The sequence below is a fragment of the Barbatula barbatula genome, assembly GCF_947034865.1.
Source record: "Barbatula barbatula genome assembly, chromosome: 15".
NCBI classification, from domain to species: domain Eukaryota; kingdom Metazoa; phylum Chordata; class Actinopteri; order Cypriniformes; family Nemacheilidae; genus Barbatula; species Barbatula barbatula.
The window spans coordinates 12,196,662-12,222,355 of NC_136778.1; the positions used below are offsets into that span (position 1 = coordinate 12,196,662).

A 25,694-nucleotide genomic window follows, 5' to 3' on the forward strand; every position below is an offset into this window, starting at 1 on the left:
ACAAAATTTCCCTTAAATTGTATGATACACGGTATATGAAATAACATCAAATAACTCGTCTAACAAGGTCAAGAGAATAAAAAAACATAGGTATAAAACAAATGACCTTGCACTTTTCACGAATCGTAAAGCGTACGAATACAGCCACAAGAAAATATAGAGGCTGTTTAAAGCTACTGTAAAAGGCAGAGTGAAATGGAAGATTTTGTTAACCACTAAAGCAATTCGATTGCAAAATAAAATTCAAAAGTTTCAGATTTTGTTTTCAGATGTTACATGTAACAAAGCTTTAATGACAAACCATACAATTTATACAGTTTTCCACCATAAATGGGTAATTCAGTTTTAAAAATGCTAGTTGCTAGGCAACCATACATCCCATCAATCCAAATTGCAACGAAATGCAATTAGCCAAAGACTGTTCATCCATGTTAATTGTGATGGTAAGCATATCAACTTATTTTTGAAAGCGGAAGTAAACGATGTGACATACTTCCTTTTTGTCTCAAGACACACTTCTGTTTTATTAGCCGGCTGGTGAAAGACAATGGAAGTGGTGTCACGGGAGCACGCTCAAAAAACCTTTAAAAACGCTCTGATGAATATTTTTCACATCGCACGCGTGCTATCCTATTAAATGTATTAGTAGCACAGACCGATTTTTTCGTAGCACGTGCGACATGCATGTATATATTTAAGATATATGCATGAATATATAACTTATTATTGAAATATAATTTAAATTAAATAAATACTTAACATAAATTTTGTATTAATATTTTGACAATTATATATAAGCATGTGTATGTGTTTATAAAAAAAAGAATGTGTACAGACATAGCCTATAGCATATTACATATAACTATTATTCTGAATGCTTATATTGTTGAACAGCCCAAAATACTATATAATATAATATTATTAATTATATTTTAATATTATGAATATTAATATTGATATCATCATTATAACCATATATAATGTTAAATAATATGTGTGATATTATAAAAGAATAAATAAAATATAGTTACAGAGTATAGAATGAAAACTAAAAAAAGAAAGAAAAGAAAGTTAAAGGATAAACATCTCGCCTATATTTTAAGTGCAGACTATTAAATAATCAAAGGTTTCATAATACCTCTTAACAGCCATTGAGTCACTTCAAAATAATGCCGTTTTCCAGCTGAACAGTTTAAGCGTGACCAACCTAATCATAGTTGCAGGTCTGATCGGTTAATAAGAAGCAAGGCTCCATTAATGGAAACAGTCATCGGTTACCTGAGGCACCGGTGTAAAACGAGAGTGTGGAAAGTGAACCTGCATACCAAGCATGGTCAGCGGATCCGACAGGTCATGTTTGCTTTGGGCAATGCCGCTTTTCGTGCTAATGACCTGTGTCTGTTGGCTCCAAAATGTGAGTGTTTTGGAGGGAAGACTAAGAAAGCGGAACAAACTTCAGTCTCATTGCTGTGTATGGTGTCAGAGTTGTTCCATTAAACCCAAAGGAGCTATTAAATGCTTGAGTGGATCCTTATAATCTTCATGCGGTGCCCTTCTACATTCTATGAAAGAAATGCCAATGTTTGGAAAACAGTAGGACTAGTTTGATGCACTTATTAATGGACTAGTTTGATGCACTTATGTATTTTGTTGCCTATGTTGTTATAATTGCTTCCAATGTTTCCTCATCTGTAAGTCGCTTTGGATAAAAGCGTCTGCTAAATGACTAAATGTAGTAGGTGCTAAGAAAAGGACAAGGTTTTAATTCTTTTAAAGCGAACAAAATTGAAGGAGTTTGGTCGAAGAACAAGGATTTGTCAGCAACTCAACTCAATTCAACTTAAAGTTTATTTATAAAGCACTTTTATAAAGCACTTTCAGCAAAGAGAATAAGGGGCATTTAAAGAAATTATTAAATGAAAATGTGCAAAACTCTTTTTGTCTCTTCATAAATGCAGAGGAGATGCAATAGTTGGGTCACGGAAGAGGTGTGTGCTGGCTCCTCATTTAATCTTTTCAAGCACTAGATCAAACAGTGATACAAACATATTTGTGTAGGCGTAAAATTCTTTATTTTTCCCCGCAGGGCAAGGAGAGTGGGGATAAAAAGTGCCTTTTCATGGCAAGTGTATACTTGAGTGCATTCTTGTGAAAACAAAAGTGTTAACCAAAGCGGGCAGTATAACATGTTAAAATGGACACTTCCGGATGGAAACTTTCATCAAACCCTTAAGTGCAAAAGTAGGTCATTGTAAAAATGACTGTATATACAATATATATGCCAATATAACCAGGAATTATTTTAGCAATTCTCAGGAATCATTCGTCAATGATGCCAAGAAGATGATTAAAGACCCACAGTTTTCTAGGAGGCGTGAAATTTTACATTCCATGCATGCAGACCAAAAGTTCCTAATCTAAACGAAGGCATTAACTCCGCACCATCCCTGCCTTAGCAACTAACGGGAGCGCAGAAAGGGAGAGGCTGTGCAAGTTCATACACAGCGGTCGTGCAAGACAGACAAAGTGAAAGTACTTAAAACTAAGCGCAAGAGAAAAATTATTTAGAGGTTATGATAATAAATAAATAAAAAACACAATCTGCCCAAATGTTATAATTGTGTGTTATCACGACAAGCTGGACATTAATATGTTTCACATGTCATGTGTTTATTTCAGTGCCCATATTAACAGGTCATAGCATTCCCACTGCATGTGTGAGGTTCTATGTCCCAGTAGCGACACGGCAAGTACAGTTTGGCTCTGCGGCCAAACTTATGTTCCTGCGACATTCCAAAACAAAGTTCTGTACACACCATATAATAAAGCAGACTATGTAAAGAAAAGCAGAAGCCTTGAACATGAATGAGCGATTACACTTTGTCCTGTGATCCTTTATTGTTGCCCTTTCCGTTCATGTTCTGGTTTTTCTGCATTTCTTTACATAAAACACTTTATTTAATGTAATGGATTAAGCCACGTTTAGCTTTTTGGAATGGCGCAGGAACCCAAGTTTGTCCACACCACCGGAAATCTGAGCTCTGTGTCCCGCACACAATGAAGCCGATGTGGCTACCTTTAGAGGCGCACAGATGGCGGAAGAATGCAGCGTCTGGGAAATGTGGGATTGCATATTCCTCATTTTTAGCCGCCATGTTACTTTTACACTCTTGGACAAATACAAATTTAAACATGCGTATAATAGCACTTCTTTATCCATGTTAAAAGTAGTGTTAGAGCGATTGGCTATAAAGTGACTTTCAACAAACTTGAAATCAAATCAAAAGTAACACGGAAGTAAAGGACTGGCAGTCACCTCACGGTAGACTGCCGGCCACAAAACAAACACAAACTTAGCATATGTCCGGGCCCGGTCCTCTTTCGTCAACAGTCCTGCCGCTCGACCTCTTAAGCTCCCGGTCTCCTCCGTGAGATATGCGGGACCGGTGTGTGCACAGCTGATTCCAACTATCACTCACGCCACCGGGCACACCTCATGGAGAATATTTGTGGTGACTAATAAAACAAAAGCAACAACTTTATTCCTGACTTCTGTGCTAGTCTCCAACGCCCGTACACAAGAGAGGACCCTGCGCATGCAGGCGCATGTCTTATATCGTATTAATTATCAATCAGAAATGTAATCATTTCAATTAGCACTGAATTTATATTCAAATGTAGATACCCAATTCATTATACTACATTATTAAATCATGTTAATATATAAAATTAAATTATAAATGAATGGAATAGAAATAACCATTATAGTTAATGTTAAGGAAAATAATTCTCTATTCATTCATTTATTTTCTACCACTTATCCGGGGCCGGGTCGCGGGGGCAGCAGTCTAAGCAGAGATGTCCAGACATCCCTCACCCTAGACACTTCCTCCAGCTCTTCCAGGGGGACACCGAGGCGTTCCCAGGCCAGCCGGGAGACATAGTCCCACCAGCGTGTCCTAGGTCTTCCCCGGAGGTGCTCCGGGCCCGTCCGACCGGGAGGAGACCCCGGGGAAGGCGTCCAGTAGGCATCCGTAACAGATGCCCAAGCCACCTCAGCTGACCCCTCTCGATGTGGAGGAGCAGCGGCTCTACTCCGAGCTCCTCCCGGGTGGCCGAGCTTCTCACCCTATCTCTAAGGCAGTGTTTCACAAAGTGTGGGGCGGGCCCCACTGGTGGGGAATAGAGACATGACAAGTGGGGCGCGACAGATGGGTGGATAATTTACTTTATTATTGACCATACACTCAAAACTTAAAATTACTTAAAACAACATCAGATCGCAAAGAAAAGAAAACTGGAGTTTCGGCACCCGCAAAACCAAGCAGACAGTGGACCTTATTTAATTTAGTAATTTTTTTAACAGACGCTTTTTTAACCAAAGCGTTTACCATTTTGTTTTTGGCTATTGGGGACAGGTGGGGCTCGCACCCCTTCCTTACCTCCCAAGTGGGGAATGGCAGGAAAAGTTTGAGAAACACTGCTCTAAGGGATCGCCCAGCCACCCTTCGGAGGAAGCTCATTTCAGCCGCCTGTATCCGGTAATTCTCTAATTGATCGTAATTTGTATTGGACTTTCAGAGCTTTTATTCCGACGTTGTGGATTGCACCACAAAAAATATAACACTGAACACTTGATAATAGTTCCAAATAGTAGTTTTGTTTATGTTACATCTTTAATTAGCATCATAAACTATCGATATTTGAGTAAATTGGCCCCGAACATACAGGTTTGTTATAGAAGTCTAATGCTGTAACCAGATTCACTGTTTGACTTTTCAATTTAAAATCAAATTTGACAAGCATAAAAGGAAACCAATGGAAACACATATGGCCTTGATGGGAATATTTCAATACTCCTTTTCCAATAATGATGAATTATCAATGTATTTTTCGGGTCATACCATTTGACATGCATACATAATACCTGACACCTGAGTTTCTAACCTTTTCATGCAGGAGTTAGTGTCACCAAGCGTTTTTCAGATTTTTTATCCTGTCAAGTCTTCTTGAATAATATTAACAAAATTGCCCCTCAAAGGATGGTTACACCACCTTGACATTTCATGAATTTGAATTGACTTTGAATTGGCTAACCGGCACTTTTCCATCCACATTCAAAGAGGCACAGGTCACAACCCTACTTAAGAAACCCACATTGGACCCCTCTACTTCTACCGACAGTTACAGACCTGTCTATCTCCTCCCATTTATTGTAAAAACATTTGAAAGTTCAGTGTGAAATCTGCCTACCTATCTCAGAATAAGCTACTGGATGATAAGCAGTCCGGCTTCAAAACAAACCACTCCACTGAGACTGCACTGCTATTGGTCATAGAAGCACTGCGGCTAGCAAAGGCAGAATCTAAATCCTCAGTCCTGATTCTGCTAGACACTGTCAATCGCAATATACTGCTAGCAACCTTGTCATCTCTATGAATCTCAGGCACTCCTCTCCGGCGGTTTATATCCTACCTCTTCAGCAGATCCTTCAGTGTGTGTCATGGATGGGCTCGGTGTTTACTGCTTACCACATGATCATTGGGGTCCCTAAGGGAACGGTGCTTGGATCGCTCCTTTTCTCCATCTACACGACATCCTTGGGACCCATCATAGGGGCACACAGCTTCTCCCATCACTGTTATGCTGACGACGCGCAGATTTACATCTCACTTTGCTCAGACGATACCACTGTGGCAGCTCGCATTACAGCCTGCCTGGAAGACATCTCAGCTTGGATGAAAGAGCATCACCTCCAGCTGAACCCTGCCAAGACAGAACTACTCGTATTTCCGGCACACCCCACAGTGCAACACAATCTCACCATCCAACTTGGCAACACCACAATCACTCCTGCCAAAACCGCCAGGAATCTCTGAGTCATATTTGATGAACAGCTGTCCTTTAATGATCAGATTGCAAATACAACACGGTCATGCCTATATTCCTTATTTAACATTAGAAAGGTTAGACCCTATCTCACTGAGCATGCAGCACAATTTGTAATCTCAACTACTGCAATGCTCTCCTTGATGGTTATACTGCCATCAAACTACTCCAGCTGGTTCAGAATGCAGCAGGACGCCTCGTTTTCCAACAATACAAAAGGGCTCATGTGACACCACTTTTCATCTCTCTCCACTGGCTACCAGTTGAAGCCGTATCAGATTCACTAATGCTCTCCTACAGGACTATCACTGCATCTGCACCGGCATACTTTCATACCCTCTTACACTCCATCAAGAACCCTGCGTTCAGTAAGCGCGCAGCTTCTTGTATTGCCTTCTCAAAAGGGCAGTACATTTCTTTCCCGCTCCTTCTCCTTCAAAACTCCTACCAGGTGGAACATTCTTCCTAACTCAGTCCGGTCAACCACATCTCTCACAACATTAAAGAAAATACTAAAACCCATCTCTTCTGTGAATACCCTGACAGACAAAGAGGTCCATACATAACTTTTAGAATGTTTTTATTTTTACTTTTAGAAGTAATAGCAAACTATTACGATTTGCATATTGTGATATTACCATTTGCGATATATTGCAAAGCCTTAATAGTTAAGTTAACCTAAGAGCAAGCTTACACTTCAGTAAACACACCATTAGAAGCATGCTTACATATAAAGATGAATAACGAGAAAATTTCGTGTGTTTATATATATATATATATACACACACTCACCTAAAGGACTATTAGGAACACCTGTTCAATTTCTCATTAATGCAATTATCTAATCAACCAATCACATGGCAGTTGCTTCAATGCATTTAGGGGTGTGGTCCTGGTCAAGACAATCTCCTGAACTCCAAACTGAATGTCACAATGGGAAAGAAAGGTGATTTAAGCAATTTTGAGCGTGGCATAGTTGAGTATTTCACAATCTGCTCAGTTATTAGGATATTCACACACAACCGTTTCTAGGGTTTACAAAGAATGGTGTGAAATGGGAAAAACATCCAGTATGTAGCAGTCCTGTGGGCGAAAATGCCTTGTTGATGCTAGAGGTCAGAGGAGAATGGACCGACTGATTTAAGCTGATAGAAGAGCAACTTTGACTGAAATATCCACGTTACAACCGAGGTATGCAGCAAAGCATTTGTGAAGCCACAAAACGCAAAAGCTTGAGGCGGATGGGCTACAACAGCAGAAGGCCCCACCGGGTACCACTCATCTCCACTACAAATAGGAAAAAGAGGCTACAATTTGCACAAGCTCACCAAAATTGGATAGTTGAAGACTGGAAAAAATTTGCCTGGTCTGATGAGTCTCGATTTCTGTTGAGACATTCAGATGGTTGAGTCAGAATTTGGCGTAATCAGAATGAGAACCTGGATCCATCATGCCTTGTTACCACTGTGCAGGCTGGTGGTGGTGTAATGGTGTGGGTGATGTTTTCTTGGCACACTTTTGGCCCCTTGGTACCAATTGGGCATCGTTTAAATGCCAAAGCCTACCTGAGCATTGTTTCTGACCATGTCCATTCCTTTATGACCCCCATGTACCCATCCTCTGATGGCTACTTCCAGCAGGATAATGCACCATGTCACAAAGCTCGAATCATTTCAAATTGGTTTCTTGAACATGACAATGAGTTCACTGTACTAAAATGGCCCCCACAGTCACCAGATCCCAACCCAATAGAGCATCTTTGGGATGTGGTGGAACGGGAGCTTCGTGCCCTGCATGTGCATCCCACTAATCTCCATCAACTGCAAGATGCTATCCTATCAATATGGGCCAACATTTCTAAAGAATGCTTTCAGCACCTTCTTGAATCAATGCCACATAGAATTAAGGCAGTTCTGGAGGCGAAAGGGGGTCAAACACAGTATTAGTATGGTGTTCCTAATAATCCTTTAGGTGAGTGTGTATATATATATATATATATATATATATATATATATATATATATATATAAATGAAGAATAGGCATAGGCTTAGTATGCAGGTCCTTTAATGTAGTGCCTAAAACTTGTGCGTGTGCAGAGTAACACCATGTCCACACCAGAGACGACATTTAAACACATTAGAAGGAATCTTTTCCATTTTGAAAATTACAATTAAATTTCTGATTGGTTAAATAACTATGGCAGTTGGAATCTTTATTTGACTTAATTGATGCTAGAATGATAAATATATTTGAAACGGTCTCTTAAATTAGCCATGGTTACTGTTCTGCAATTCTTACTTAAAAATATTGTCAATTAATTTCTGAGATTTTGAAAACCATCTTATGTAATTGGAAAAAGTAAAGTCAGAGATGAGGTATGAATCCTGTAGAACCAGACTGAGCTGTACCAAAAAAAATGCTGACTGCACAAAAACAATTTGATTTAACCAACTTTTATGAAGGAGGTGCTTTTTATTAAAAGATGCTGGTCTACTGAAAAAAAGCTATTATTTTTCAAAATAACAATTCCCTCTCTGATCCTTACCAAACCACATTAAAAACGATTACAATGCACATCCTTTTGCTACTCACAGGCCCACATTTGAGCAAAACAAAGATATCAACAAAGATATCCTAGCCATGCATTATCCTGGACTACAATCCGGGTTATTAAAGAAAAAAATGGTCTCTGAACATGCACAGTGTATTCTGTAGAACCCATTGTGAGGGGTCTAAAGACTGCTTGCTGGTTAAATGAATTGAAAGTTTCAAGAAATTCTGGTTGAATTAACCATTCAGGATTTGCCTCATAGGAGAACGGTTACATATTTTGTTGCACCTCTTGGTTATCATAGTTATGGATCTTGTTATCTTTGGTCATAGTACAGGGAAGTACATTGTAACGTACTGTCTCCAATGCCAAGTCAACATCCCTTTGGGTTGTGGCCAGAATTAAAATCAACAATCATTGCTGGTTCCAAGTGTAGAGCCCGAACTCATTAAACTTCCCATTACAAGTCTCATTATTTCACTATATACATGCTTAAAGCTGTATCTGTATTTGTTTTGCTAGGATAAGAACAATAATAAGTATGAGAAACACTCCAAATCACCAAAAACTTTGCTTTAAAGTCTGTAACCTTTTTGGTTAAAAAGTAAATTAAAAATATGTTACAGACTAAACTTTAAAAGACTAAAAAAAACAAAATAAACACATATAAATGTATAACGTTTAACCCAAACTCATTTTAGACCATGTTCTATCACCTCCAGAAAGCCTTATGGGGTTCTAGCTGCTTTTATGGCCCTGAGTGGTTTGCCCCCTACAGGACTATTCACTGCTGTTGATTGTGTGCTGGGTCCCTGGCACACAGATGGGGCCACTCTCTAGGTCAACAAAAAAAGCCTTTTGGGACCCTGGGAATCACGTGCGACATGGATTACAACACAGATTACAGGGAGTGCAAGAAGATGCAAGGCCTTGAAATGATTATGCCCACTTGGTCGTACTTACAATAAAGGTTTATGAATGAAAAGGGATGGGGCGACAGGCCTTGTTCTTTTGCATGCTTAAAGTCTAATTATCATCAGCTTTCAGTTTATATTGCCATGACCCTGACAGCTGCTGAGAATTTAATCGCAGTCACGCTGCCATTTACAATCAAGGCCTTTAATTCCACTATGTGCTGTTCGACTTCCCAAGATTTAAAACCCTAATCACACACCATTCCCACCAGGCTATCATGTGCCAGGTCCTACTGATATTTATAGTGGGCACTCTATGACTTTTGTATTTTTGACTTTTTGTATTTATAAAAATACACAAACAAGTATATATTTCAGAAAATTATCAAAATTAATAAATGTTTATTTATTACTTAAATTATATATAAATAATATATACATGAAAGTATTTTGTAAATATATAGATGTTTTTGTAAGTGAATGTGTTAATAAATACTAAATACATTTTTAAAAAAGCAGAGACATATATAATGTAAGCACATCATTTAATTTGGATGAGATTAACATTGAATATCAATGCGCATATTTTGATATGATTTTTACTGTCAGTGTTCAAAATAGCACCGTTACCCCATCTTGACTTACAAAGGTTAATTGAGTCCTCAACCATACCCATGCAATAACAATCCAGATCTCAAAGATAAACACTAAAACGATGTAACATTGAAAAGTAACCACAGTTACTGAGCCCACCAGCCACCAAAACAACATTTCTGGGTAAACATTGTTCCCAACCTTTTAAAAGAACACATGCTGATTCCTAAACAACTCATGGGGACTTCCAGGCAAAACAAGTGTCAATACAAGTGTATCATAAATATATGGGTAGTTTTCAATAACTTCAAACGTTCTGTCAAAATTATTTGTCGTCTTGTACGTGTATTTGTGTACCTCTGTACGTGTACCTTTCTACCGCCATTCTTTTCTCATCTATCATCTTTTACCTTTTAAAATTTCAACATGTAAGGACCGGGCAGACATGTCAACAACTTTGAGCAGATTGAAAAGTCTTTGTGCTGTTTCTCATTCCTGCTCATGCGGTCCAGAGCACAGGGGTAGGGGATGAAAGAGTTGGAGAACAAGGGGAGCTCAACCTCTGTGTCTCCATCTGCTTTCTCCACTCCCAGATCGACCCCACTCTCCTTCTGCTCCTGCAACCCACAGGTGTGAGTTTACCTCCCCATATTGCCCCTCACCCCCCCTCACCCCCCTTGGGTCTCATGCTGGGCTTAAGTAGTGCCAGTGAGCCTCAGGCTACAAGTTCCTGCTGCCTTTACAGAAACTTCCTACTGTTCTAGAGCCAAACAAAGGTCCTCAATTACACAGTCAGTTGATGGATGGTACAACAAGCTTGTGAAATGGTGTAATATATAACAGGCCTTTCCAAGCAGCTCTATTTGAATGGCAATCTATTTCTAACAACTCTGCTTTCATTGGAGGGGAAAAAAAATCACACATCAGAAAACGTTAACAGTTAAAACACGACAGCACTGTTCTTAATCATCTTTAGAGTGTTAATGATTTATGAAGTTATGAAAGTACCACACATCATTGTTCCAACAAACAATCCACAATCTCACAGGAAAATTATCGCAAGGACACAAATACAATGCCGTGTATGGCGGCTGAAAACCTCCTGCCGCAATATTGAGGCTATGCTGTGCAGTGAGAAAATATTTTTGAGCAGTCCCTTCCAGATTCTCACCATACAAAACCAACATCTGTAAGAAAGGATGTCAGTGGTTATGAAGGGCCACACAATCTTCTTGGGAAAGTGACAGTATTCTCATCATTTGTTTTGTGGGATTGGAACAGTCGCTAAGTAAAAGGTTATGCGGTGGCACACTTACCAAGATGACAGGCCAGGCTGACAAAGAATACTTTAGGCTCAAGAGCCTTTCATTCTCATCTCCATGTGTTCTCATTGTTTATGGGTGTCTCTGTAAAGCTTTCTCAAGGGAGGGTCTACAACGAGGGTTAGCGGCTTTCGTGGGAACGCATTGGCGACTCTCACCTTTTCTTGCTCATTGGACTCCAATGCATTCATTACCTCTCTTCTCTCTCGCGCACATCTGCCTCACGTAAATCCCATTTCCTGTGTCTTTTGAGCGCGCCCAGTGGTCTGGTGCTGGGGCGATGTTTGCCACACGTTTCCCATGGCCTCCTCACCATTCTGCTCACTCTAGCGTCCCTGCCCTTATTGTTCCTCATCTGTTCTTCCCCACCCAGTGCACACTGTTGTCTGCCCACCAACCCCTGCTTTAATCCAACACCCCTCCTCTCCCCAATACACTCTCTTTTCATAGCCAAGATCCCTGCTGCTAAAGCAGTAGCTTGGCAGCTGGAGCAGTTGACCATGTTGGATCAGCTGCTGGTTCACGAGACCCGAGTGATTAGAGAACAACACCGGGAGCAAGCTCAGGCTAATTTTCATTATCCGACAACTCTACTAATTAATTAAGACTTAATCCACGGGAGACCCCCAATGAGACAGCATTTGACAATTACTGTACCTGTGACCTACCATGACAGATTGTAAACCTTAAAGGCACTGGAAATAGGTTTTAGTATCTTAACATTTTTGGTGCAACAAATCTAACATTTAATCCAACATTTAATGCAAATGTGGAGGAAACCGTCAACTTGGGACAATGGTTTCTTGGAATGGAGATTTACAATAAATTATAGGGTTAGTTCAGCCTCAGCATCATTCCAATTAAACCTGCATGATATTGAATTGAAGAATGTTGGTGTCCAAACAACATTGGACCTTACTGACTTCCATTGTATGGACACAAAGCCACAAGACATTTCTCAAAATATATTTTTTAGTTTGACGGAAGAAAATGTCATATACAAGTTTGGAACAACATGAGGGTGAACAAATGTCTTAAAGTCTTGGCATGTGCCATGTTTTGTTTTATCAGGCAGGGAAATATTGAAATAATGTGTGAAAAAGGACCAGTCTGGTGGTGAAGCCACAAATGGGGTGGTGTCCAGGTTAGAGGTGTATTGCAGTATTTGATTACAGAATGGATTGGCAGTAGCCATCTAATCCTCCACAGTCCCGGCATGACTGTGTGGGTGGCAAAGTGCTGTGACTCAGTGATGCGGCTGTGGCTGAAAAATCTGATTTCTTTCAGGGAAGCAGAGCTTGAAGGTGTGGGTGCAAAAATTCCACTTATCTTCTGTTTACCTGGAAAAGTGTCTGGTGGTTCTTTACCTGCACTTAACAGCGCCACTTTTAAGCATTTAAGACCTCTTATTATCATTCATAATGTAAAAGTGGGGCCAAATTATTATTTTCTACTAGCCTGAACAGAACTACCAACTATTTGTAATTATTATCATGATTTATATATATCGGAAAGCTAGTTTAAACCATTTTAGTCTAATGGATCTGTGTCATATTCCTAACAAAAAACATATTGAAATGAGCCTGGGAAACACCACAAAATCCCTGTAGACGTAATTCCAATTTAGGTCTCGTGTTCAATTTTTATATATTTTTCCCCATTTGCCTGAGTAAATAATGAGGCAACATGATTGAGGTTGTGTTTTATCTAGGGTGTTGTGAAATGTGACACACCATGAAATCCCTTACCCGTACAATAAGGTACTTAGTGAGAATCCCATGAGCATCTGGGCAGAATGCTCAGTGCATTCCATCCATCATGCCCGCACAGAGCAGCAGATGTGGATGACTAAGTAAGACGCCTCGGCAGTGGTGGCGCTAGGGATGGGCTACGGGGGCCTAAGCCCCGAACGTTTTAAGTAAAGCCCGGAAGGTTTTATTACCATGCCTTGTACGAATCCCTTAAGGGGCCGTTTACATTTACCCCCATGGGCAAATGTGACTGGGTCCCTCTTCTTGGAAAAAAAGTGCAAGTAAAGTTTTAATCACTCTCTCAACAGCTTTATGGCGTAGTGAGTAAACAAGTAGAACTGAGGCTACATATGAGTGCAAGATGAAATCCACCTTTTGCCGAATTATATTCACATATCATCTCACATATCAAATCATATCAGCGTTTATATAGGCATTTATTTTAAACTAAATTGGCCAACAGGTGTTTATAATAAAGTGTATGGTGAGGATAATGGTAGTAGAGAGGCCTAATTAGTTGTCATCTATTTAATCATTTTAATACATATAATCTTTACACTCTTATTATTATTGTATGATATATATATTGTACAACATTACTTGTTTACCTAGCTGTGTCGAAACGGAATTAAATCTATTTGAGGTGGCCAAACAAATGAAGGGCGGCGGGATTTAAGGTCAGCTTTAACTGTGAAAGATCCAGCGCTTTTGTTTGATAACCGTTTTATCAGAAATGTTAGGGCCAGTCAAATGTTGCGTGTAAACAAACGTGCAAAACGCTGGTTGTGTCGCTTTATCCCGCTTTCTATTTTTGATATAAAAGGGTCTTTTTGACTTTAATTGATTGGAAGGTGGAGAAAAGACAGGAAAGCTTTGGTTTAGAGACAGGGGAGTGGGACCGGCAAAAGATGCTTAAGACGGGAATCAAACTCGAATTGGACAGCAAGTGCACTCACATTATATGCCGGCTCACTAACCACAGGGCTATTGATGCTGACGATTTCACACTCTTCTTGGTGCTTTGGAGTTTGCCCTTCCTTATGGTCTGCCGTTATTATTTCAGGGCGATTGACGCGCATTGACATTTAAATAACAAACCCGAGTAAACAACCGATGTCCATAACACCTAACACAGTAGCGAACAGACGGTGCCCTGTAAAACATTTTTGCAGATGGGCCCGGGGACCCGATTTGCTACGCAACTGTATTCGAACAAATATGTGGGGTCTCTGGGCAAAGCCCCGGACATCCACTAACCTTAAAACCGCCCCTGCGCCTCAGTAAGATAGACAGGGGGATTGCTTGTAAACTAAAGCAAAAGGAAGTATTACTACATTCTGAAAAATGCTAAGTGCAATGAACAGCTTGAGGAAAACAATCAAAGAGGAAACACCTACAGGTGCCCTGGAAGAAAACAAAGGGATTTCAATCTTGCCAGCACAACAGGAGGAAAAATGACGTAAACTCGGGAGGAAAATGGATGTGTTGACATATTTGCAGCTACATTGAAATGAGGGGGGAAATGCCAAGACGATAACCAGCAGGTCAAAATGTGAATCATACCTGTAGGCAATCTGACCTTCAATGCACAATATGTACATGTTCAGTCCCTTTCCTCGTAGTATTAGACAAGAATGCGATGTATTACTCCGCAAATTATTGAGATCACCCTGCTGTTAATTCTGAGCCAGCTGTGCTGTTTATAACGCATGTGCTTGAGGCGAAGTGGCTGCATTCCGGTATGTAGCTTATTAGCGCTTTAAAGCTAAAATCAAAATACACGATTTCAGCACAGCTGTCTTTGAAACACGTCGTTTGGTGCTACTGTATGCATACTTACTGAGCTCATTTTGATACATGAGACGCAATATCGGTCGGTGAAAGCAATGACAGAATGAATGGGGGTTGGGCTGCTGACAGCGAAATGATGAGGTGTGTGTGACCGCATCATTGACAGATAACAAGTAAACTATAGCGACTCACCTGGTTATAATGCACCCTAAACGGTCTCAGATAATTCGAGTTGGTGCAAGGAACGACCTGAATATTATTGATCTGCTCCATGACTTTGATTTAGCTGCCCACGGGTACTTCTCACAGCAGATGGCACAGCGGCAGACTACGGGAGAATGAGGGGAAACGTCTACGGAAGCCTGCGAAGGGCAGAATAAAAACGTCTTTGCGTTGTTGTAGCGATAGCTCGATATAGAGGACCATATAGGGAGCATCAACGTCTTCGCTGGTGAATGGTAACGATGGGTATATGATGTCATCCATTTACCTTTTCAGGTTAAATCACATCCGACACACTCCTCCTCTCCACCTTTTCCGCGCGCGCGCGCCTGACGCGCGAATGCAGGTGTGTTTGGCTCGTGCGGGTATTGCATAATCGCATGGATGTGAGCAGCTCTCGAGGCGCTGAATAAAAGTTGAATCCGGTTATCTTGCTGGGAATAATTCTACATTTAATACATTACATACAATATGTAGGCTACATTATTTAGTCAAACCCAAACATCACATACACAAGTGTTAAACGTTTGATAAATTGCTCATTTTTACGGTGGCCGGATAGTGCAAAACAAAACAAATCGCAAAACTAAAAGCAAAATAAAAACCACAATCAAAATGACAAATCTGAAAACACAACAACAATTCGGGAACAAAATAACAAGTCAGAAGCCACATCGACAAGTCAGAAAGCAAAACGACAAGTCAGAAAACACATCGACGAGTCAGAAAGCAAAACGACAAGTCAGAAAACACATCGACAAATCAGTCAAACCGGAAAAGGTAGGTATTTTGTTGGAACGAGATTACTACTGCTGATTGGATGGAACCAAAACTTATTTCTGACTTGCTGCTGTGTTTTAAGATTGCTATTCTGTTTTTAGATTTGCTATCGCGTTTTCAGATTCATTTTGATTCAGGATTTTGCTTCTAGATTTCTTTTTAATTGTTGTTTTGTTTTGCACTTCTCGGCCACGGTATTTCTTTTTTAGATGAATATACAGAACCTTCTAAAATGAACGTGTTACATTGTGTCGTCATGTCAAACCAAAAGGTACACTGTTAGATGTCGCTGTAGATTAGCAGCACATTACTGTAAAAATCCACAGTACAATACTGCATCTGTATATTACAGTAAAATACTGCAGCTCATAATGCATTCTGAGTAATTTTCATTGAGCGGGAAACTTTTACAGTAAATTTTGGTCTCGCTGTAACCTCGCTGTAGCTTTGCTGTAACGTGTAACGAAAGTGTGCCACAACGTCATCACGTCAAATCACACAGAGCCCATCCTGGCTGCAGCTGGAGGAGGATAATCGATTTCTGGCAGTTTGGTAAGTTTTTAGTTTGGTTTATTTTATGTGTTTCATACAAAAAAATTATTTTGTTTTTGTATTTTGCACAACAGTTTGTCACAATGTTGTTTTAAACGTGGAATGAGAGAGATATGGTCGCCAACAAACGTTGCTTCTACCTCAGAAATTAAACTAAGTCAGCCCTTAAACCCGTTTTACACATCTCACTTAATGAATATAGGATTATTTCAACCATTTATGAGGGTTTTGGTGAGTTTATTTTCTGTCGAATAGTTGAAGTTCGTTTATAATGGCAAGCTAGGTAAACCGACTTATTTGGTAATAGATAAACTCGCGTTTGTGTTCAAATAAAATAATCTTTGACCAATTCAACTAAGATTCCTCCTAAATAAATCTCATACGAAATAACAAAGTCACTGTAAAGTAGCCCACACAGCTACCAAACTGCTTCACACAAAATGAAACGTCATATTTAACTGTGATGAGTGTGATCCATACAGATTTCATTACTAACAGATTTATAAATGTGTTTGCGGCGCTTATTTCTGTATTTACGGTATATCCGCAGAAGCAGATATGATGTTCTTTAGAGTGTTTTACATTCAGTTGGCCAAAAAGTTTTGTATGACAATATATTTGTAGTGACATTGCTTCCAACACCTCAAATCAATGCACGTACTTTGCTAAAGAGCGCTGCCGACTCCGCCTTTACGTAATGACGCTGTACGGAAAGAGGAGCGCGATCAGCTTTAAATGCATTTCCAAAAACACATTGACTTTTGCTACACCAACGGTATAGAAAATGCAATCCCAAATATTTGAACTCTTAATGTTAATGTATACAGGGGAAAACATTTAAATGATCATTTTAGTACATTTTTGATTGACTATCTTAAGCGTATATAATAAACAGAATGGTTTCTAAATTTCAGCAAGTGACATATCATTATATATTTCTTCTTACAGCTCTAACGTCACAGTTTGCTCCACTTTTGCACCCTGGGCTTATGAGTTTCTGTAAGTATTGACCATGTATATATAATACAACTTTTATTCAAATTTGTTTCTACTTCTGACTTTTTAGTAACACTTACAATAAGGTTCTATTTGTTAACATAGGATGTTAATACATTTTAACATTTGGCAATACATTTTTAAATCAATCAATTTATCTCTGTTCACTAATTCATAATGAATTCTCAAATATTATTAATGTTGAAAAATATATTGTTCATTGTTAGTTCATATTATCTAAACCATTAATAAATGTTATGGAATAAAACCTTATAGTAAAGTGTTACTGAATTTTCTTTCACCATTTACTTCACAATTTGTACTTATTTCAATGGCTAACAGATTTTGTTATTTTTGGCTTTTTGTGTTACAGTCTCACCATTGATATTTTGGCTGGATTTGGTCATTTTTAAACCAAGCAAGTCATCCCAGGATGTCCAGTTACAACTGCAAGTCATGTAGTTTCTCGACAAAAATACCCACACCCACACAACACTCTCACACAGCACCACACAACACTCTCACACACCCGCACACAACACTCTCATACACACACAACACTCTCACACACCCGCACACAACACTCTCATACACACACACAACCCTCTCACACAGCCACACACAACACTCTCACACAGAACACTCTCACACAGCCACACACAACACTCTCACACAGCCCCACACAACACTCTCACACACCCGCACACAACACTCTCATACACACACACAACCCTCTCACACAGCCACACACAACACTCTCACACAGAACACTCTCACACAGCCACACACAACACTCTTACACACGACACTCAGTTTGAATGGAACATTTTAACTACAGACCAGTGTTTTCTTTGCCAGTGTTAGATGACACCTGTCACTTTGTTGCTATTGTTTGTTTTGATATGTAATGTATGAATATTTTTGCTCACTTAAATGTTGTAATATATATAGTAGTCAACATTTGAAGTGGGTCAAAAAAGTTACAAGAATAGGTATTGTTCTCGCCTTTTTGATCCACTTTAAATGTTGACTACTGTACATAGTCATTATATTTTGTTAATGGAATACATCATTCTTCAATACTGTTTTAAATGTTTTAATACTTTTTGTTTCAATGAAATGATTCAATAAAAAATTTGCCTGGATTGCCTTTTGATTCATAATGTCAAGTATAGCAGTTTTATAATATTAATAACTACAGATTTATATCCAATTTAGCTAAAATATATAATAATATTTGTAATTATTGCCAATACGAATTAAATAGTAATTTGTCAATATAGGTATTACAGTAAATTGCAGTAAAAATATAGTAAAAATACAGTAAATTACTGTGTTGTATCTATACAGCAATATTTTTTACAGCACTGTAAATCAAATCAAAATACAGTAACTTACTGGCAACCGTGCTGCCAGTAACGTACTGTAAAAATACCAGCAAATTGTTAACAGTGTAGCACACTAATGTTTTGTTTCACAAACTAAGGATGTTACCGTTTGAAAATAGTAATGACATACATTTGATCTTTTTCACCTCACAAAAAAAGTCACTCTTGCTTAAAATGTCTGTTTATCGGATAGCCTAATAGCATCTGTATACCCGTAAGTCTAAACATGTGGTTTGAATGAAGTTTTGAAGAAACAGAATGTTGCATTTGAAGTTTTAAGAATTGCAAAGCCGTGTGTCACGATGGGTGCAGGTTTCTTATCATACCATATGCCCCTCTCATGAAAAACAGCTGAAGGAGCTCATGAACTCTTCCTTGAAAAATATATTTACTTCTAGCCTCATTCTTCAATGGCTGGATATTTGTGATAGAAAACGTTGACTTGGGCGTACTGTCTCATTTTTGTTCAATAATGTAATACCGCTAAGATGACTCAGAAAAATATCTTCCGACTGTATGAAAGAGAGCTGAAAATAAGCAAAAATGTCACAGTTTTTTACTGGAATTCTCAATGTGAAGTCAAAAATAAAATGAAAGACGCATTGTCTTGTGATAATGTGAAGTACAAAACGGTCACCTCAGTGCAGTGTGACAATTTATCTGCTCGTCTGTGAACACACATCTAGCTGGAGAGGGAAAGAATATTTGTATCGATGGCCTGACATGATTTCAGAGAACATAAATGAAGCGATTTGCTAATTACTCAGGGACCTTTGTGACTGTCAGGTCAAGGTTACAGATACAGAGAGCATGAAAATGACTTGCAGTCTCTAGAATGAAAGGAATTATATCCGTTATTTTTGCTTTTATTGGGTTTGTGCAATCACTATATTAAAAACCATTGTTCATCCCAAAATTTACAGGGAATAATATGCAACTATTAGAAAGGTCAAATAAATTGATACAACAAAAAATTAATTAATAAAAATGCATTTAAGTTAAAAGTTTAAAAAGCACATTAAGTAAAAAATTTTTTTAACTTAAAATCTAAATCAAATTAAATGTTATTTATTCCACTCAAGGTATTATATTTACATAATATCATATTAATAGGCATTATTGATAATAATTTGATAATAATTTAAAATATTATGAAAAAAGCAATTTTTAACTAACTAATTTAATTTCTGGTTGAAATTCTTTTTTACAAACAAAAACATGCCTACTATTCTGTATTGATTGAATTGAGCAGCTTAAACATATTTAGTCCCTTTATACAGCAGTTTATCTGGGCCTTCACGGTAGCAATAAAACAGATAAACAACATCAATAACTACAGTATAGTCTTGGTTTAAAAGATGTGTTCGGGTGTGGTTCTGGTTTCTCTGTATAACTCCAGTGATTAATATGATGGAAATTGAATGCACAATATTCTCCACACCCTGTTTTTTCAATCACAGCGAACTCATATTTCTCATACCTCTAATCATAGTACTCTGAACTCTCCCACACGAACAGTTTCCGCCCCTTGGTTCCCGCCCTTACAATCTTCTGTGAGTTTGTCTGGAAAAGTACAAGTTCTCATTTGATCTGAATAAGATCTTTTGGTGAAGCCTTTGTGGAAGTGGGCTGATAAGGTACCAAGGAAATGTAGTATGTTGCTTATGGAGGCTGGGGTGTGAACCTTTTCCAACATCTTTAGACGTAATACTGTGCACAATAATACAATAATCAGTGCTATCACAAATGTACCATATACAGGACCAAGCCAGAAGGTGTTGAAAGGGGTGGAGAACGTGTAACTCCCAGAATGGCCCACTATGATGCTAAACTTGTGTAGAGAGAGTGATGCAATTTGCCAAAACCTGAACATTGCACTCCGTCTCAGACATTCTGTGGGTCCCAATCTCTTCAAGCCAGTTTCCTCCTAAAAGGGCCAGGAATCCCACCCTCCATACACTGGCAGGATATAACACTTTTGCCAGACAAAACAATGTCCGACTGGAATGGAGAAACAGCCCTTTTTCTTCAGCCGGCCAATTCATGGGTTGATCGAACAAGGCTGCATTTTATGATAAGCGTTTGGGCGGGGAACATGAGCCGTGAGGGTGGATACATCTGGACACGCAGTGGTACTGGTGGCTTTAAGAATTGAAGAAAACGTTTCAAAGATAGTTTAAATGGCCTGCACAATAGTTATAAAAGTTATAACTGTACAAATATGCAAGCACAGACATAGGAATATCCTTCATTCAAGTATTGCTTTCCAAGCTGTTCATTCACCCAAAAATACAAATTTTGTCATTGATTTACACTCATGTCGATTAAAACCTATTATGGTTTTGTGTCCATACAGTGGAAGTCCAATGGTGTCCAATATTGTTTGGTTACCGGCATTCTTCAAAATATCTTCTTTTGTGTTTTGCTGAAGAAAGTCGTACAGGTTTGTAATGACATGAGGATGAGTAAATAATTCAAAACTTTACATTTTTGGGTGAACTACCCCTTCAAATGCTTCGCACCAATGGATGAAACAGCCCTTTATTTATACTGTGTACAGTATCTCTACAAATAAGTAGCTGAAGAAGTGTGTGGGCAAAACTGAGTACACAAGATAACTCAACATGAGACATGGCTCATTACCCACTTCTATCTCTTAAAGGAGAATGGAAAATAGATACCAGATCACCCATTCTTTCTTTCAGCCAACGCGAGGCCCACTGTTGGACCCCCTGTATCTTATCAGACCATCTTTTTGGCTCGGGAGTCCCGAAAGAGTGCTAATCCTGCACCCATATGTGCATCGCAGGGCATCACTGTGGTCTGGATCATCCTTCACTCTGAATTACATTCTCTGCTGCTACAACACAAGCCAGGCCACTGATGGCTCAACAGCATGGCATGGTCATGGAGCCTCGCACTCCCCTTTACTTATAACTTTCTTTCTCCATGTCTCCTCTAATGTCTGGTTACAATAAGTTTATCAGGAAGGGTCAAGCATGGATTTGTTGTTGCCGGCACTGGAAAAGGTCAGGCTTCTGGGAATGCACTTAGCTGAGGTGCCTGCTACCTTTCTGTTAGCATTCACATGGTGTCACATGAAGTCATATGCAGCATCCACAACTAAATTGTTAATGCTAAATTGTTAATGTGTAAGGCATTACACCTCCACTGTAAATGTTTTCTCTTGCTGCCATAAATGTAATTATAACAATACAATTGGCTTCACAAATCATTTGAGATTACTTTTTTTAAGTATGTTGCATTTTTATATTTTATTTTATTAAATATAAATAAAGCCTTCACTGTCACTTATTTAATTTTTTTTACTTTTAAGACCAATAAAATTGGCTTCACAAATCATTTGAGGTTACTATTCAAAAATGTGTCCAGTGGTTGCGGTTACGTCTAAAAATATGTTGAATTTATTTTGATGACAATGATCAGTCGAAGTAACATAAAATTTAAAGGACCTAAAACAAAAAAAAATACTGTTACATTGAATTGTATGGTGACAGATCATTTTTGTAATGTGAAAATGCAAACCCTAGAAAAAAACGTGCGTGTGCGGTTGCGTGTGCGATGCCATGCGGGCAGGTGTGAGGTGCACGGCTTTGGGCGGGAGAAGAATGGCCATTCCCAGTCACATCAAACGAAACCTCGTCCCTCCACCCTTTCCAGGTAGGACCTAAATTAAGGCAACTCGATCCGTGTGGAACTCGCCTCTCGTGAATAGTCCTTCAAAGCAACAGGCATCTCTTCCTTCCAAGGCCTTTGTAATGGAATCCTCCGCTGTTATTTTGCCCCTTGTATTTTCAGGCAGAGCTATTATTGTTTTTGTGGCCCTGGATGTGTTGCCCAGACGGAGGCAGAATTCCCGTGTCCTGCTTTTCAGTTGGTGGAAGAATTGTTGCTTTATTCAGACCGCATCTTGATCACAATACTAAATTCTATTTATATTAAAGAGACATAAACTCGACTGTATGACTGTAGGATGTTTGCTTAGGTGGTGGAAAAGCAATAAAGTGGTGTGACTGGCTGAAAGGTATTTTTAGAAGTGGAGTAAAAGGGCAGCAGACAAAAGTGGCAGCCGTCATTGTGAATTACAGGGCAACAGGCCTGACAAGCCAACTGAACCTTGATCTCTCTCAATTTACTAAGGGACAGCTGACCACCCCCTCATCTCCCGGGAAAGTCTATTTTAAATGCCGCGAAACTCAAATCCTATTGTTTATATATGAGGCTTTGCACACTGGAGGCGGTGGGGCAGTTCGGCCCGAGATGGGAGGCTCTGTGTGTGTTTGTGATATGGCTTGTGCCTCGCATCACCATGGGAATGCACGTTCCCCTGCTAATTACTTGCATGAATTGGCCCACAGAGACACTGTTAATGACACGTAACCTGATCTGAAAAACCTGAGACGCTCCGCAGAAGGCGCAGCCTGTATATACGGAGCGAGGGGTTGTGGAGGGTGGTGATGGGGGACATAGTGGAAAGGGTGACCATAGAGAAACATACAAAAGCAACGTGTGACACAGTAAAGCAACTGTGCAAACGCACAGGCATGTCATCTCCGTCACTAATTTCACTGGCCATGATGTGTCCTGTCGTCCTGTCCATCATATGTGGGGGAAGTTGCTGGTCATAGTTGTGGTGGATAAACTTATGTGATTGCGACGGAGGATTAGACACTATGGCACAGGGCCCTTCAGTTGCAGCTGTGAATAATGGCAGCCTAAGAATAACAATTACTGCTTTTGTCACGGCAGTGGTGCGGTAATGATGTGCTCTGCTATAATTTACCACACTAGTTGCAAAACTGTATGCATGCAGAGGGACTGCAGCAGCAGAGCAGCCATTAAAATCAACAATACGTGATGTTGCATCTAATGAGGAAGCAAGCTTAAAAAAACACAAGACAGGGGTAATTCAGGGCCCCTAAACAAAACTAGAGCCTGGGTACTACCGGAGATAGTCTGCTGGTTTCCACAGCATACCTACAGTAATTAACATGCTTTTTGGTCATGAGAACTATGTCATCATTTACTCACCCTCATATATAAATCATTGTTCTATAATAACAGAAAATAATTCAGCTATAATAAACCATAAGCATCCACATCAACAAAATGTTACTTAAGGGGCAATTCACATTTCGCGTCTCAAACGGCATTGCTTTCTCTAGTCAAGTGACTCTGAAAAGTAGAACTATTTCCATCTCGATAAGGCGCCGCGAAAATGTGTGCACTGCACCGTATGCACCCGTTTGCTCACGCCTGCCGCATGTATTTTAAATAGCGAACTTGCGTGCACAAAAGATGCGAAATGTGAATCACCCCTAAGCTTGCACTCTGCAGCATTTTAAATATGAGCCCTTTGAAATGAAATGGATTTTGGCTCTCAGTTTGTTCATTCATCAGCTGAAAAAACTACATAAAACATTTTTGTTGCCTTCAATTTTTAAGTACAATTATTTGTATTGCTTCAACTTGTAAAGATAAGTTTGATAAAAAAGAAATAAGCAAGTTCACTTACCTTTATAAGCTAAATCAACTCACCATTCGTAAGAATGAAAAATTCAAACTGAAATGACTCGTAATTTAAGGCAGCAAAGCATTTCTACAGTGACATTTCTTGATAGTGTTCCTCTAGCTGCGGTATGGGACCTACTATTCTCCCACTTTCCTATTTTACAGTTATCAATATACTTATGGTTCTTGGTTTGAATAGGCTTTTGACCTTGCATTACAATTATATTGTTTTTTAAAGTAATAAGCAACGCAAGGCAGTGCTTTACATTTATTATAAATAATATCATAATAAATAGTTCCACCAAGTAATACATGATCTAGGTTGTTTACAACTGCCAAGCAATGTGGCAACTTGGATTAATAAAGAATTAATATACAATATTAGGTGGGGTATATCGGTGTTGGCAATAACCGTGATTTTTTACGTCTTAGATTATCAGCAATTCGATATCGTAAATAATTCAGCGCCTGTTTAAAGTTTTGCCTTAGGAGCCACAATGGTTATAAACCTTCTCTCTAATGCTTACACTCAGACTATAAATGCGATTTGTTGGGCAAAAAAGGAGAAACACAAAATAATATAAAGATTGACTGATAACATTAATAAATCAGGTATCATGATAATATCATCACCACGAGTCCTTTGACCAAGATAACTGTAAAGTAAAAAAAAGGATTAGTCACAGTCCTAATACAAGGTTAAAACAGAACAAAATACTGTAAAACAGGTTGAATCACAGGTCAGTGTAATGCTGAAGAACACAGAACGCAATAGAGCATCCCTCTTCGCTCTGTGCTTGCATAACATCGCATGACTCCTATTCTGGGAGAAATCGAGACAACTTTAGATCATCACATTCATTATCAAAACTGAATGTAAAACCCATGTAGAGATCATCTGGGTTATTCAGAGCCTCGGTTAATCACTACGGGGCAGAATTCATTATCAGTGTGAAGAAACAGATTCACACCCTCATTGAACTATCAGCATTCATTTTCACCTCGGTCTCAAAGAGAGCAAGACACCTGCAGTGACAAAACAATCTCCATATTCCAAAAGGTGACATGAGGAAAAGTGAAGAATACAACTAGTCTTTCTATTTTTCTATTCAATGAATGCTGATAGTGTTTTACACGGATGCTTTTTGTTTGTTTGACTGACATGTTTTCCTGTATATCGTGTGTCAACTATTCTTGTAAGTTGACTAGTCACCGATGGTTTTACTGTAAACTGTTGATCAGAAGCACCCACTCATACAGACATACATGAGACTCCCTAATTCTAACCTATGTCAGTGCACAACAGAGAATAGTTATTCCCTATTAACATTTTAGTAAATATGCCTTTTTTCATTGAAGTGATGGGATGCCATTGTTGCTTACTGTACAAGGGACAAGCGCCACCCTTTGT

General features: G+C 39.1%; 1 protein-coding gene across 2 annotated transcripts in view; it reads right to left on the reverse strand.

The window, feature by feature from the left end:
- The window catches only part of nudt14 (nudix (nucleoside diphosphate linked moiety X)-type motif 14), a 29,834-nt gene extending 14,468 nt beyond the window's left edge, over positions 1-15,366 (reverse strand). The window contains exon 1 of one of the 2 annotated variants that reach the window (XM_079475672.1): positions 15,006-15,172. In XM_079475672.1, the coding sequence (XP_079331798.1) occupies positions 15,006-15,086 (81 nt within the window). In that variant the 5' untranslated portion in view covers positions 15,087-15,172. Of the gene's footprint in view, positions 1-15,005 lie in introns of both variants that reach the window. The other variant, XM_079475673.1, reaches the window with a different exon arrangement.
- Positions 15,367-25,694: the final 10,328 nt, after the last annotated feature.